The sequence below is a fragment of the Schizosaccharomyces octosporus genome (genome assembly GCF_000150505.1).
Source record: "Schizosaccharomyces octosporus yFS286 unplaced genomic scaffold supercont6.3, whole genome shotgun sequence".
NCBI classification, from domain to species: Eukaryota; Fungi; Ascomycota; class Schizosaccharomycetes; order Schizosaccharomycetales; family Schizosaccharomycetaceae; genus Schizosaccharomyces; species Schizosaccharomyces octosporus.
In genome coordinates, this window is record NW_013185621.1 from 455,981 (window position 1) to 468,447 (window position 12,467).

The 12,467-nt window shown below is 38.8% G+C and overlaps 5 protein-coding genes across 5 annotated transcripts; 1 reads left to right on the plus strand and 4 right to left on the minus strand.

The window, feature by feature from the left end:
• Positions 1-486: 486 nt before the first annotated feature.
• SOCG_04353 (inner membrane protein) lies at positions 487-2,434 on the plus strand. The gene is made up of 2 exons (XM_013165195.1): positions 487-621; positions 675-2,434. The coding sequence occupies exons 1-2, from the start codon at positions 582-584 to the stop codon at positions 2,009-2,011; spliced, it is 1,377 nt and encodes a 458-aa protein (XP_013020649.1). The 5' UTR covers positions 487-581; the 3' UTR covers positions 2,012-2,434.
• On the minus strand, positions 2,293-5,411 carry SOCG_04352 (MutS protein 1). Its single transcript, XM_013165194.1, has 3 exons — positions 2,676-5,411; positions 2,544-2,628; positions 2,293-2,495 (listed from the first exon to the last, which is right to left on the minus strand). Exons 1-3 carry the CDS (start codon positions 5,328-5,330, stop codon positions 2,434-2,436), a joined length of 2,802 nt encoding a protein of 933 aa, XP_013020648.1. The 5' UTR covers positions 5,331-5,411; the 3' UTR covers positions 2,293-2,433.
• On the minus strand, positions 5,353-7,191 carry SOCG_04351 (transcription factor TFIID complex subunit Taf7). Its single transcript, XM_013165193.1, has 3 exons — positions 6,737-7,191; positions 6,036-6,677; positions 5,353-5,979 (listed from the first exon to the last, which is right to left on the minus strand). The coding sequence occupies exons 1-3, from the start codon at positions 7,071-7,073 to the stop codon at positions 5,765-5,767; spliced, it is 1,194 nt and encodes a 397-aa protein (XP_013020647.1). The 5' UTR covers positions 7,074-7,191; the 3' UTR covers positions 5,353-5,764.
• A 944-nt stretch (positions 7,192-8,135) lies between these two features.
• Positions 8,136-9,485, minus strand: SOCG_04350 (glycerol dehydrogenase Gld1; the record flags this gene model as incomplete). Its single annotated transcript, XM_013165192.1, has 1 exon — positions 8,136-9,485. One exon carries the CDS (start codon positions 9,483-9,485, stop codon positions 8,136-8,138), a length of 1,350 nt encoding a protein of 449 aa, XP_013020646.1.
• Positions 9,486-10,940: 1,455 nt separating this feature from the next.
• On the minus strand, positions 10,941-12,347 carry SOCG_04349 (endosomal sorting protein; the record flags this gene model as incomplete). The annotated part of the gene is made up of 3 exons (XM_013165191.1): positions 10,941-11,687; positions 12,008-12,105; positions 12,239-12,347. 3 exons carry the CDS (start codon positions 12,345-12,347, stop codon positions 10,941-10,943), a joined length of 954 nt encoding a protein of 317 aa, XP_013020645.1.
• Positions 12,348-12,467: the final 120 nt, after the last annotated feature.

Genomic DNA, 12,467 nt, shown 5'->3' on the forward strand with positions numbered 1-12,467 from the left:
TACTGAGTTGCGAAATCATTTTTCTATGACTGACTAACTACCTGATAGAGAGTAAGCTGTTGCCTTGAGGTGTATGTCCTGTCCTAAACTTGGTGTATGGAGGAGAGCCAACTGAAGTCAACGCGAAAAAATTTCCCACGAATTTTTCAAAGTACACTCACTCCTAATTAGTTGGGAGTTCAACAAGACATGGGTCTATTGGACAAATCGATCATTTTGAGACCGGCCATTTTTTGGGATCACTTAAACCCAGTAAATACATCCTGCTATTCTTCTAATAGAATATTGATTTGTTGAATAAATTTGATTTATTATAATAAGAGAGATATTTAATTTGATGTCGCGGTGGTTTGTTTCATTGAGACATCTTTGATTGACCTCTAATCCTTCCAAGATGAGTTGTTTGCTTATAGAAAAGGATTGTGTGGTCTAAAATTTTGTTCACTGTATGACTATACCGTATCAAACCGTAGATAGTATTGTAAATGGCGTTACTGACTCGTTAAGCTACGTAATTAAGTCATAATTAAAAGATAATCAAGACGTAAAACGATCCGAAAGCACATATCAAACAGGGCATAATGCTGAAAAACCAGGTTTTGATGAGACCTTTGATTAGAGGTAAAACTATTACTCTTAATTAGCAAGCATGGATGAATTTTAACAATGTTTAGGTTCTCAATTGAGAAACGTGCCGAGATGTACACCCTTTCTACAACATATGATACCTATCAGAACGTATGGACATGTTCCGGTTAGGTCTGTAAATAAAAGGACCTCATCACTTTCGAGCCCCATGTTGAAGAGTGCATATTTTGGTATGAAGTATGGGTTCCCTATGAGGTACTCAACTCAGGCACCTGGAGAATCCCAGAAACGGAGTGCCGCAGAACCTCCTAAACCTGAACAAAAGCCTGTGACTCCAGCAAAAAAACCTTCCATGTGGCAGCGGCTAAAGGGGGGTGTTTTACACTTTTGGGATGGAACCAAGCTTCTTGGTGTTGAAATTAAAATCTCCTCAAAACTTGTCTACAAAATGGCAGTTGGTTACGAAATGACCAGACGTGAAAGCCGTCAATTGACTCGAACTCTCAAAGATATTGGTCGCCTTGTTCCGTTCTCGATGTTCGTTATTGTTCCCTTTGCTGAATTGCTTTTACCTATAGCTGTCAAACTGTTCCCCAACCTTCTTCCCAGTACTTTTGAGGACCCTAAAGATAAACAAGCGAAGAAGGAAAAGCTCCGTAAAGTGCGTTCCGACGTTTCCGGAGTGCTTCGGGATACTATTAAATCTGGTAAATTCACCTTCTCTGACGAAACCAGCAAATCTAAGGAATTCCGTGATTTCTTCCTAAAAGTTCGTACTAGCGGTCAATCTCCTTCCCGTGAAGAGTTAATTAATGTTTGTCAATATTTCAAGGATGACATTACTCTTGACAACTTATCTCGTGCCCAATTAATTGCTCTTTGCAGATACATGAATTTGAATGCTTTTGGTACTGATCCATTGCTTCGTTACAACATTCGCTCTAGAATGCGTCAAATTCGCCGAGATGATCGTGCCATCTATATTGAGGGTATTAATTCCTTGTCTGTTCCCGAACTCTTCAATGCTTGCAACTCTCGTGGTATCCGTTCTCAAGGACTTTCTCCTGCTAAGCTCAAGGACGAAATGTCTGTATGGTTGGAAATGCGTATCAAGCATGGAATTCCATCTGTTATTTTGATGCTCTCCAACGCTTTCTCTTATGGATACCACGAAGGTACTTATGAATCTCGTTGGGATGCTTTACAGGATACACTTGCTTCAATTCCTGACGAACTCTACCACGAAACTGTCGTCGATATGCCCAGCGAAGAAATCTCGAATAAGCAACGTCTTGAAATTTTGAGAGAACAAGAAGAACTCATCGAAGAAGAAGCCGAAAATCCTGATGTTGCAAACAAGATCAAGGATGCTGGTGGTGGTTCCTCTGCACCTGCTAAACCAAAAGACAGCAAAAAAGAATAAACTGGTTTTTGGTAACTTCATGAGCATAAACTTACATTCGAACCATTAGAAAATATCAGGGGCGTCAGTTGGAGAGCTCCTGGTCTCCCATCTCTCCTTTTTCTTTTATTATTTAAAGTTATGTCTTTTACAGTTTCTTTTTGATTACTTCCTAGTTGTTAATGCACTTTCATGGTTACCTGCTTAGCAATTTTTGATTTCTGCGTTAAAAATGGACGAATAGGTTTTTTGAATTTTACATAAGCATTGAATGTTACGATTAGTAGTAGATAAAACGCATAGGAGATATGAACGTTGGATTTTTTGATACTAGACAATATTCTAAATAGAAGGCATTCCTTCATTTTAAGATTCGTAAAGTGATAATGTATAAATATATATATATATATAATTACAAGCATAAGGCCAAGAAACGATGGAATTTACGAACTTGCGGTCTGTTGAAGAAGTTCATTAGCTGCCTCCAATACTTCCCTTGGAAGACCTGTAAATTGTTAGTTCGTAGACTTTCATACCGAATCAAAAAGCTTACCTGCTACTTCAGCTATTCTTAATCCGTGAGATCTCATATTAACACCCTCTCGTATCTTATAGTCAAAGGTGAACGTATTGGTTTTCTAGTGAGTTAACTTCCAATCCTATCAATTATACATAAAAACCTTACCTCGTCGACAATGATATCAGTACAATAGCATTTGAAATTTTTGTATGATCTGAACTTCTCTGCCAGCTCATGTGCATGCGTAGCAAACAACGTTCGTGCCTTATTAACATCACATAAATACTTCAAGCACCCATAAGCTATTGCCAAACCATCTCTGGCAGTAGTTCCACGTCCCACTTCATCCATTATGACAAAAGATCGCTTTGTTGCATTCTTTAAAATGAATGCGGTTTCCATCATCTCGACCATGAAGGTTGACTGTTGATGGTAGAGATTATCTGCAGACCCAATTCTGCTAAATATTTGATCTACTATACCTATTTCCGCGTAGCTTGCCGGTACAAAACTACCCATTTGTGCCAATATAGATATAACTGCATTTTGTCTCAAAAAAGTGCTTTTTCCTGCCATATTAGGGCCCGTCAAAAGCCAAATGTTTTTACCGGAATTTCCCACTAAGCAATCATTAGGTGTAAACTGAAGCAGTTTGTTCTTAAGACCCTTTTCAACGATAGGATGACGACCTTGGATTATTGTATGTGATAAAGAGTTATTCAAAACTGGTCGTGAAAATTCACATTCAATAGCTAAATCAGCGAAAGCTGTAGATATATCAAGCTCATCCAACAAATTGGCAGTATCCCGTAACTTTCCGTGTTCTGCTAACACCGTATCAATAATTATTTGGAGGACACGTGCTTCTTCTTGATGGATGAACGATTTAGTGCTTTCAAGCTCTAAACCAAGAGAGGACCACTCAGGTAACTGAACATTAGCTGTAGTTTTGGTTGTAGAGAACACCGTAGCCTTTGGAAAAATGGACATGAACTCCTTTAACATAAGGTTATTGGAGGCCTTAATGTGCACATAATATAACTTTGAAGGATTCTTTCGTAAAGTTGCTTTGCTTTCAAATTTCTTATTCAATATATTTTGTAGATTTTCGTAAGAAAGCAGTAGGCGTTCGATGCGCTTATGCAACCTTTTAAGTGTTTCATTGAACGTAGGTTTAATAATCCAAATATCAAAAAAGTTTTGTTTGAAAACATTTTCAGAAACAGGTATCCGTTTCTTGGCACCAGCGATAACTAACTCAGATTCAGACAAATTGGTTGACTCGGCAGCAATATCCTCGGCTTCTTTTTCTTCTTCATCTCGTTTTTGTACCAAAGCTCCTTCATTTAAAGCTTCGGAAATGAGAGAAGCTAAACCCTCATGTCGATGAAAAGCATTTAACAAGGGCTTTAGTGTTTTAGAATTTGCTTCAGTAAGAAGACTTTCTATACATTTTATTATAGAGAAATTATTGGAAAGTCCTAGTAAATCATAAGCATTTCCTCGGCGCATCAAAAGCCGCTGAAGTATTCGATGTGTGTCATTCGATCGTTTAAGTAAATGTCTGATTTCTGTTCGAAGTTGATCGTGGTGAATGCAAACTTCTACCAAATCAAGTCTTCTATTAATCTCGGCAATGTCAGTAGAAGGAGAGCATAATCGTTGAGTTAACAGACGAGTACCGGATTTAGTTACAGATCTCTTTATTGCATGTAGTAGACTGCCGGTATGGCGATTCTCCTGCAGGGATGATCTTATTTCGAGACCTTTCATAGCCGAAGCATCTATTAGCATGGAATTCCTCAAAGAAACATGAACTGGAGGGCGAAGATTCGTATGCGAATTGACCAAACGATCAGAAACATATGACAACAAAGTAGAACCAGCTTTTCTTTCAATATCAGAGCAATTTTCAGCATACGAATAGTCAACTTCTTTTTCTAAATAAGAAGACCATTGCTGAAAACTCCAATCTTGCATGTGAGTGTAAGATACGAAATAAATATTTTGATCGATGCTGTTCAGAACAGAGTGAGCATTCGTGACCTGCAGTCGACTATCCAAAACAATTTCTTTCGGCTGGATACGTGCTAAATCACCTGCTAAACGTTGACTGTCACTGGTTTGGGAGAAAAATTCACCTGTTGACAAATCCAACCACGATAGTCCAATATGAATATTGTTATTTCGTTCATCTAAGCGATCATGAATCGCTCCTCTTTCGTTGACATTATCCACGACATCCTGAGAGATAATAGACATAACGTAATTACTCTGAAAAGGGTCCATAAAGTTTTCATCAATGAGAGTCCCAGGAGTTATTACGCGCGTAACAAAGCGCGTGTACATATTTTTTGAAGAAAAGTCATCAGCCGGGCGAACAGCTTCTTCACTTAATGCAACGCATTTTTTCAAATCTTCAACTAAAACTTTGAGATACCTATCAAGTTTGAAGAAAGGAAATCCTGCCATGGAAACTTCATAATGGGAAGTTTTCTTTTTGGAAACTCTTAAATTTAATACGGGTCCTAAATCCTCTGCTTGATCAAAGTACAATTCGTAGAAATTACCGACTCTTGTTAGTAGAACACAATCGGCAAATTTTTTTTGTTGAATCTTAACTTCCTTCAATAACGGAGGTAATTCGTTTTTTTCTTTTGGCTGAATCAATTCCAATGGAGGCCCCAAAGCGCCTTGAAGCAATTGTACACCTTTTGCTTTTGGCGATTTGTTTAAAACATGACACCAGGTAAATTTCCTATAATTATGGATAAATTTCAAAGAGCAAACCTGAATCCATTTATTTCTCCATTTTATCATGCTTTAAAGAGAATTCCAGTGAGGGTCTGGATTTTAGTAGTTTGTTTATGATTCAGGAAAACGAACGGTGATGAGAGTAGTAAGTCGAAAAGACAACAAATGTTAATATAAACATATGTATGAAAATTCGATTACATGTTTAAACTTAATTGTATTTTCAATATGGAATGCTTTAACAGGAATTCTTAAACGAAGTTTTGTTTCCAACCATTCAAAGAATAGTTAAACTATCTTCATATTTGTTCGAGCTATTTTAATAATATCTCTAATATTTTCTTCTTTCTTTTTTTCCTTATTATATGTTTCCATAGGATATAGTACATAGTGTTAATCATCAAAATAAGTTCATTAACATACACGATACGCACATCTTTTAAAAGGAGAGAAGAGACGAAAAGAAACTTTTGAGTAAAAACAAGAGTTTCATAGCAAAATTATTCATTTTGCTCATCGTTTTCAACTAATTGGGTGCGCTTCAATTCTAACTCCGTCACCATGCGATTGACATCGGCAAGAAAACGATTCCGTAAAATGGGATTCGTGGCCTCTTCCGCATCTTTTTTACGTTTTTGAATAGAAGTCTCCAATTCGGAAATGAATTCACGCACCAATCTTGTTTGTCGCTTGCTTTCGCGTGTTTCGTCATCAGCTAAATATTCGTTAGTAAAAAGTTATTGTTGAAAAAATATAAGTAAAGACACAAACCTTCATTATCTTCTTCCTCTTCCTCGTCTTCGTCCTCCTCATCGCTAACTGATTCCTCTCCAGCAAGTTGTGGCTCTGCGGTCGACTCTCTTGTATCCTGGCTAAGCTCAAGCATTCCTTGTTCGATTTGACCAGCCAAATCATCTTCGTCCATTCCATCAAACATGTCACCAGATATCCGCTGGTCTTGGTCACCTACACCGACACCGGCTGATTGCATTGTGTCAAATGAAATATCCTCTGATAATGCAACACTAGAATCTCTAGCTAACACAGAGCTGTCAACAAGTTCACTTGATGTGCTAACGGCTCTTTCGTCCATTGTCAGCAGTCTATCTACTTCATTTTCGACAGCTTCTATTGTACGATTGGAAACGCGTTTACGGAATCGTTTTTGACGAACCCAATGCATTGGAGTTGTAAGACCGTGAGGATATACATAGTCGGATTGTTTTAAATGGGTACTCAGTACATCATTTTCATGGTCTATGCGACCTGTGACTAAAAGCATCTGACAGACATCCGCTGCTTTGAAGATCACTTTTTTGTCGAAAGACTTGTTTGATTCTATAATGCAAGGCAAATCTACTAATTTAGCTCCATACAAGTGTCCGTTGACATGAACAACAGCACGTCGTTGATCTAAAAACAATCAAATTAGCATAATCATCCCTCCACGTACAAAAGCAGTATTCCCTTACCTTTAAACTTAACCCACACATCAGCTCCTTTCCCTATTTCGCGATTTTCTATAGCCTTTCGTACATATTCACAATCTTCGCCTGGCATCATTCGAAGAATGATTTGCTCTTCAATGTAAGGGTCTTCTTCTCGATCCGATGCTTCTGAATCATAACCCAAACCTGGTTCGCGAACACGTTTTAAACGAATTTTTGTTAATCGCGGGCCTTTGGGCTCTCGCGCTTTAATTTTGATTTTTGGAATTGCCGTTGGAACTCCACTCGCTGGAATTTGTGGTTTCGGCTCTTCCGGCGGCGCCGGAGGAGGAGGACCCGTTCGAATCTTTAATTTTACCATTTTAATCCCCCAATTCCAATATTTTGTGAAATGCAGTTGACAACCTCTGTTTGCCTACACCCAAGTCTCGCAAATTCGTAAGCGCTCGTTATTTCAAACAAGTTGTTACTTGTCAACGAACGATACCTCAATCTTTTAAAACAATAGATTATATATATTATACAAATAAAATAATTCAATATTATATTGCGTATGATGATAAAAGGTTAAGGGTACATACAACAAGGTGGGAAGGAATCTGAAATTTCAATGTTTGATCGGAGACTTTTTCATTCACGTACTACTATAATTAGCAGTTTTTACTTGGGTCACTTTGTATGCATGGCCATCATGGATTGCTAGTACAATTGAATCGAATTGCGAATTGACTATTGTTTAGTACAAGTATATGAGTAAATAAAAGATTTTTATTTGACAAGTTCCTATATGCAGGTCGTCGTCTATGTATTAAAACCCCATTATGAAAAAAGGATGTCTATTCCCAGGTCTTGCATGGATAATTACAAGAAAGCGGATACACTCAGGTGGTAGAGACTCAATTCGGAATAGATTTGAGTATAAGCAACATCCCATAAAACAAAAGCAAAATAAATAACAAGGTTTTGTATCATCGTTATTGAAGATAAGTGATATAAAAACGAGCAGATTCATTAGTATTTAGTATATAAAAAAAGCAGTCGTGGCTATTCATTAAACTTGAAACGGAATATAAAAATGAACGTCAGTAGTAATGCAAAAAGTAAAAACTTCCCGAAACATTACAAATTAAATAGCGCAACAAGTTAGTATTAGCAAAACATTTACGGGGAGTGGGAGAGTTCAAAAGGTTAGGGGTTCATTTCTGAATTTTTTGTGAAAATAAATAAATGAAGGAAAAAAGGCAGAAAAAAAAAGAAAGAATGGAAAGCTAGTCATCTTTATTTTCATTATTAGAGGGGATTGACAATTAATAAAAAAAACATCATTAGCTGAAAACGTAAGGGTAAGCAAACACCATTTTCCTTAGGAAAACCCACAGTATTTTTAAGACTCACTCCAGGATGTGTATATATTATTTATGCCTTAAGGATGGATATCAGATACATGAGGATGGTGACGAGAAGCGGGTAATTCAAATCTCTCGGACCAGTTAGTCTCCTCACGCCATTTTTTAGAGTAAGAGTCAACTGCCTTGATAGCATCTGCAATATCTTGAGGCGTGAATTTTTTGGACATGTTGTGAATGCTCTCATCGGGACGGAGGGTAGCACGACCGATCATTAAGAGCTCTTCGTCAGTAACAAAAGGAATGCCAAGTTCTTCCAAAGTTACTGGAAGATGGCACTTGGACATGAAAGAGACCATACTGTAGTATTCTTCAAGAGGTCGATTTTCCAAAATTAATTGAGTCAAAGTTCCGTAAGCAACCTTTTCTCCATGCATCAAGCGGTGAATGTTTCCATGAGCGGTGGTAAGCCCATTATGGATTGCATGAGCAGCAGCCAAGTTTCCGTTCTCAAAACCAAGTCCAGAAAGTAAAGTGTTGGCTTCGACGGTGTGCTCGAAAGCTTCAGTGCAAACACCGCGTAAGTTAGAAAGAATACCAGCGACAGCAAACTTTTCAATGGTTTCTTTGCAAGCACGAGCGATGGCAGCGCCAGCGATAGTGGGGACACCACCTGCAAAAGAGAGAGAGTGGGAACGGAGAATGCTTTCAGTTTCAACATAAGTGGAAAGGGCATCACCAATACCACTGATGAGGAAACGTACTGGTGCTTTGACAATTACATCGGTATCGACCATGATAAAGTTAGGATTGGTCGGATAAAAGCTATACTTTTGAAATTCACCTTCAGAAGTGTAAATGACGGAAAGAGAAGCAGTGGCGGCATCAGAAGAGGCAGTTGTAGGAGCGACAATGCAAGGAACACGCATTTCGTTAGCCAAGTATTTGGCAGTGTCGATGGTTTTACCACCACCGACGCCAATAACGATTTGCGAGTCAGAAGGACATTCAGCTTGCAAACGATGGATTTCTTTCAAACTAGATTCACCTCCAAAGATGAGCTTGGTTACCTTCATGCCATTGGATTCCAAAGAGTTGACAATAGTGGGAGCGCAGATGTTCCAAATATTTGGATCGGCAAGGACGACAGCAGAATCCGTAGCCCAATTTTTCACGTAGGTAAAAGAACGGTTAAAGATATTACGTCCTTGAGCATACTTTTGAGGGGATGTAAAAATACGATCGGTCGTAGTTTCCTTTTCCCAGCCCATTTCCTTGGGTTTTTCGGATTCTAAAGGAGAATAAAATCGCTTACCCCAACTGACAGGACGACAAAGAGAATCTTGCTTGGGAGCCAAACGGGCAAGTCTGTTGGGAAGACACTTGGGAAGCCCTTTGACAAGGGATTGACGGTGCATGGAAAGCATGGTTGGCAATGTAAAAGTATCTAGAAGAACGACAACAGACAACAAGTAAAAACAACCAAACCAGGAAAGAAACAAATCCAAGCAATTCAATGAACAAAAGTTATTGAAATATTTTTCTTGGAACAAAAACTAAATACCCACAAGGGTGTGGGAGTATTGTTAGTAAAGATGCTAACGATAGAAGGAGATTCCCAATAAATACAACCCTCTTAAGGTCCTTTGTTTACATACACAAGCTTATAGGAAGTGTGTTAAACACAAACAAAACAACAACAACAACAACAATAACAACAACAGTAGAAGAAAAGGTAGGTTGAATCAATCAAATATGTATACAACAACACCTTTTCAAAGAATAAGAAAAAGAAAAGCAAAAAGTAATTTTTTTTCCTTTAATACAGTACAATATAGTATAGTATAGTAGAAAAAAAAAAAAGAAAAACAAAGTCTTTGCTTCCTATTTTAGTCTCCTAGTAGTACTGCAAATGACAGACACACAGAAATAGTATTTGAGCGATAGATTCTTCTAAACTAGAAGAAATAAACAAAGAGTCCAAACAAAACAAGAAAACCCAAACAATTCTATACAACGATAGCTACAATGAATAGCTTTCCAGCAATGTATGGGTGAATATTCCAGAAATACCAAACCTCGACTTGGGGTATACAAACGAAAGCGAGAGAATGAGAACTGAGAGAGGATGGATGATGAGGAAAAAACCGGCAAACAACCGCAACAAATATAGCGCTCGACAATGTGATGACACAAGAATCCCTCTTTCAAAAAAAAAGTAAAGTTCAACAAATGAGACCGGATAGGTCGAATCTGAAATCTTAAACAAGTTGAATCGTATGCTCCTATAACGTCATGGAGGGAAGAGAAGAAATGAAGGCGGGCGAGACTAAGAAAAATAAGCTTTAGGTTTGTTTGCGGAGTAAAACAGGTGAAAAGTCTGACATAATTCGCGGGACTGGTGCACCTTAAATTTCGTTGGTATACCGCAACGATCCATTCGTCAAAGAAGCTTTGTTTACTTTATGCGGAGACCGCGGTAAGGGAGGAAAGAATCATGCGCTCATCACCATTCCCCGCCGGGTGTATCCGAAAAAGTAATTAAAGTTTGAACTCATGTATTCTTTATTGGGGAAAGAAATGGGCGACAAACCTTTTTGTGGTTGTCATTTCCCCACCCACACCCGCATCTTCACCCGCGTCGCCACTGCAAAACATTGCTACGCTTTGGAGTATGGTGAGAGGTTAAGACGTTGCGTTGTGATGCTGTATTGGTTTGTTGCGTCTTGAAATGAATTGCATGGAGTACACTAAGTTTCGGTAATTTGCGTTGCATTTCTTGTCTTGCGATGCAATGTAGTGCCGTGCTGTGTAGTACAGTAAAAATGCAGTGGAATGCAATGCTAGGTAGTATTTCGCATTCCATAGTGCTTTAAGCATCACTAAGGTTCAAGTAAGCCCAGGGCGCTTTTCAAGTGAAAGATGGCTGTTGCAGAGTCGTCGTAGTCCAATGCACTATAGGCGTATCGTGCATGGCCCCTTGCTGCCTCTATACGGTCGAGGTGTTCAACGTCGCTCAAGTCGTTTCGAGCAGTAGAAGCTTCAGAGCTCATTGTTGGAAGGGTGGAGGAACCGATGGAAGGTCTTGTTTGCATTTGGCTGACTGGGAAACTAGGAGATTCCGAGACAGCTGTGGTTGAATCATCAAAACTGTCTGACCGTTGCTCAGTTAATGATACATGCTCACTTGGAGATTTCGTATGACTAGATGATGGTACACGCAAGCTTTCTGTAGGAATTTCTTTTCTTTCCAACTCTTCTCGTCGGTCATCATCTGTCGCAGTCAACTTCGACAACGATTCTTGCAAACGATCAATATCAAACGACTCTTCTGCATCCTTTTGGGCGTCCTTCCGAGACTCTTCTTCTAAAACTTGCTCCAAAGGAGCTTTCGAGGTTGGTCGACCAGTCATCGTGTCCGGTAGTCCTAGCGACTCAGCATCAACCTCAGAAGATCTCGATGATTTTCTTTCGATCATGTCCCTAGTATTCGGGGATGGAACTGTCATATCCTCTGGTTCTGATAATTGTCTCGATACTGATGCTGATGCATCTCTGTTCCCATTCACTGACTCTTCTCTCGCAGACGGTCTCATCTTCGAGCTTTCCACAGCGCGAACTTTACAAAACTTGATATATTTTTGACTCTGTCTTGTTAGCTTCCCCTTCCCTTTTCCATTTACCCTCTTTCTTTCAAACCAATCCTTACCTGTTCGTCTAGAGGTCCCCAGATTTTCAGAATTTCAAAAAAGTCTTTGGTTGCCAAATACCCCAGCACATCCGGCATGTCTTCTTTTCTCCTTTCCTCCGCCTTCAAAAGCACCTCCATAGCAAACGAATTCACATACGCCTTTGCGCTTTCTTCATCTTGAACATTTTCGTTCTCACTCAACTCTTTTCGTAACTAATCATCGCATAAGCTTTTCCACACTCATATTTCCCGACTTACCGTTTCTAAACGCTCTACTAAATTTAATAAAAAGTCACGACAAGTGTTGGTTAATCCAGTCGAATTCGACAAACCCACTTGTGCTGCCCAATACAAACCTATACGTTTAGCTTTCCACCCACTTTCCTTTATCGTATCTGTAAGAAAGGTCTTCCATCAACTCGTCTCTTCTTCTTCAAACGAAACCGCAGACGAATTCCTTTCCCTTCTATGAAAACCATATCCACTTACACCAATATGCAATGACAGGATTATACTTGTTTAGCTCGTTGTACCTTTGAATAAAGTTTCGAATTGAAGAAAACTCTTTCGGTACCGTTTCCAAACTAATCACACTCATTCTTTTGACAATACCAATATACGGAATTTCACGTTCTCTTAGGCTGCTTAGTCACTAAAAATCCTTTCCACTTTTTTATAATTTTCAAAAGAAAAGCCTTCTTTTACTTTATTATATTTT

Bases quoted from the DNA above. Each gene is read 5' to 3' on its own strand.
- SOCG_04353 (XM_013165195.1), top strand. From the start codon at position 582: ATGCTGAAAAACCAGGTTTTGATGAGACCTTTGATTAGAG. The intron at 622-674 runs GTAAAACTATTA...AACAATGTTTAG, and splicing joins GATGAGACCTTTGATTAGAG to GTTCTCAATTGAGAAACGTG.
- SOCG_04352 (XM_013165194.1), bottom strand. From the start codon at position 5,330: ATGATAAAATGGAGAAATAAATGGATTCAGGTTTGCTCTTTGAAATTT. The intron at 2,629-2,675 runs GTAAGGTTTTTA...TTAACTCACTAG, and splicing joins CTGATATCATTGTCGACGAG to AAAACCAATACGTTCACCTT. The intron at 2,496-2,543 runs GTAAGCTTTTTG...AACAATTTACAG, and splicing joins AAGAATAGCTGAAGTAGCAG to GTCTTCCAAGGGAAGTATTG.
- SOCG_04351 (XM_013165193.1), bottom strand. From the start codon at position 7,073: ATGGTAAAATTAAAGATTCGAACGGGTCCTCCTCCTCCGGCGCCGCCG. The intron at 6,678-6,736 runs GTAAGGGAATAC...GATTGTTTTTAG, and splicing joins TGTGTGGGTTAAGTTTAAAG to ATCAACGACGTGCTGTTGTT. The intron at 5,980-6,035 runs GTTTGTGTCTTT...ACGAATATTTAG, and splicing joins AGAGGAAGAAGATAATGAAG to CTGATGACGAAACACGCGAA.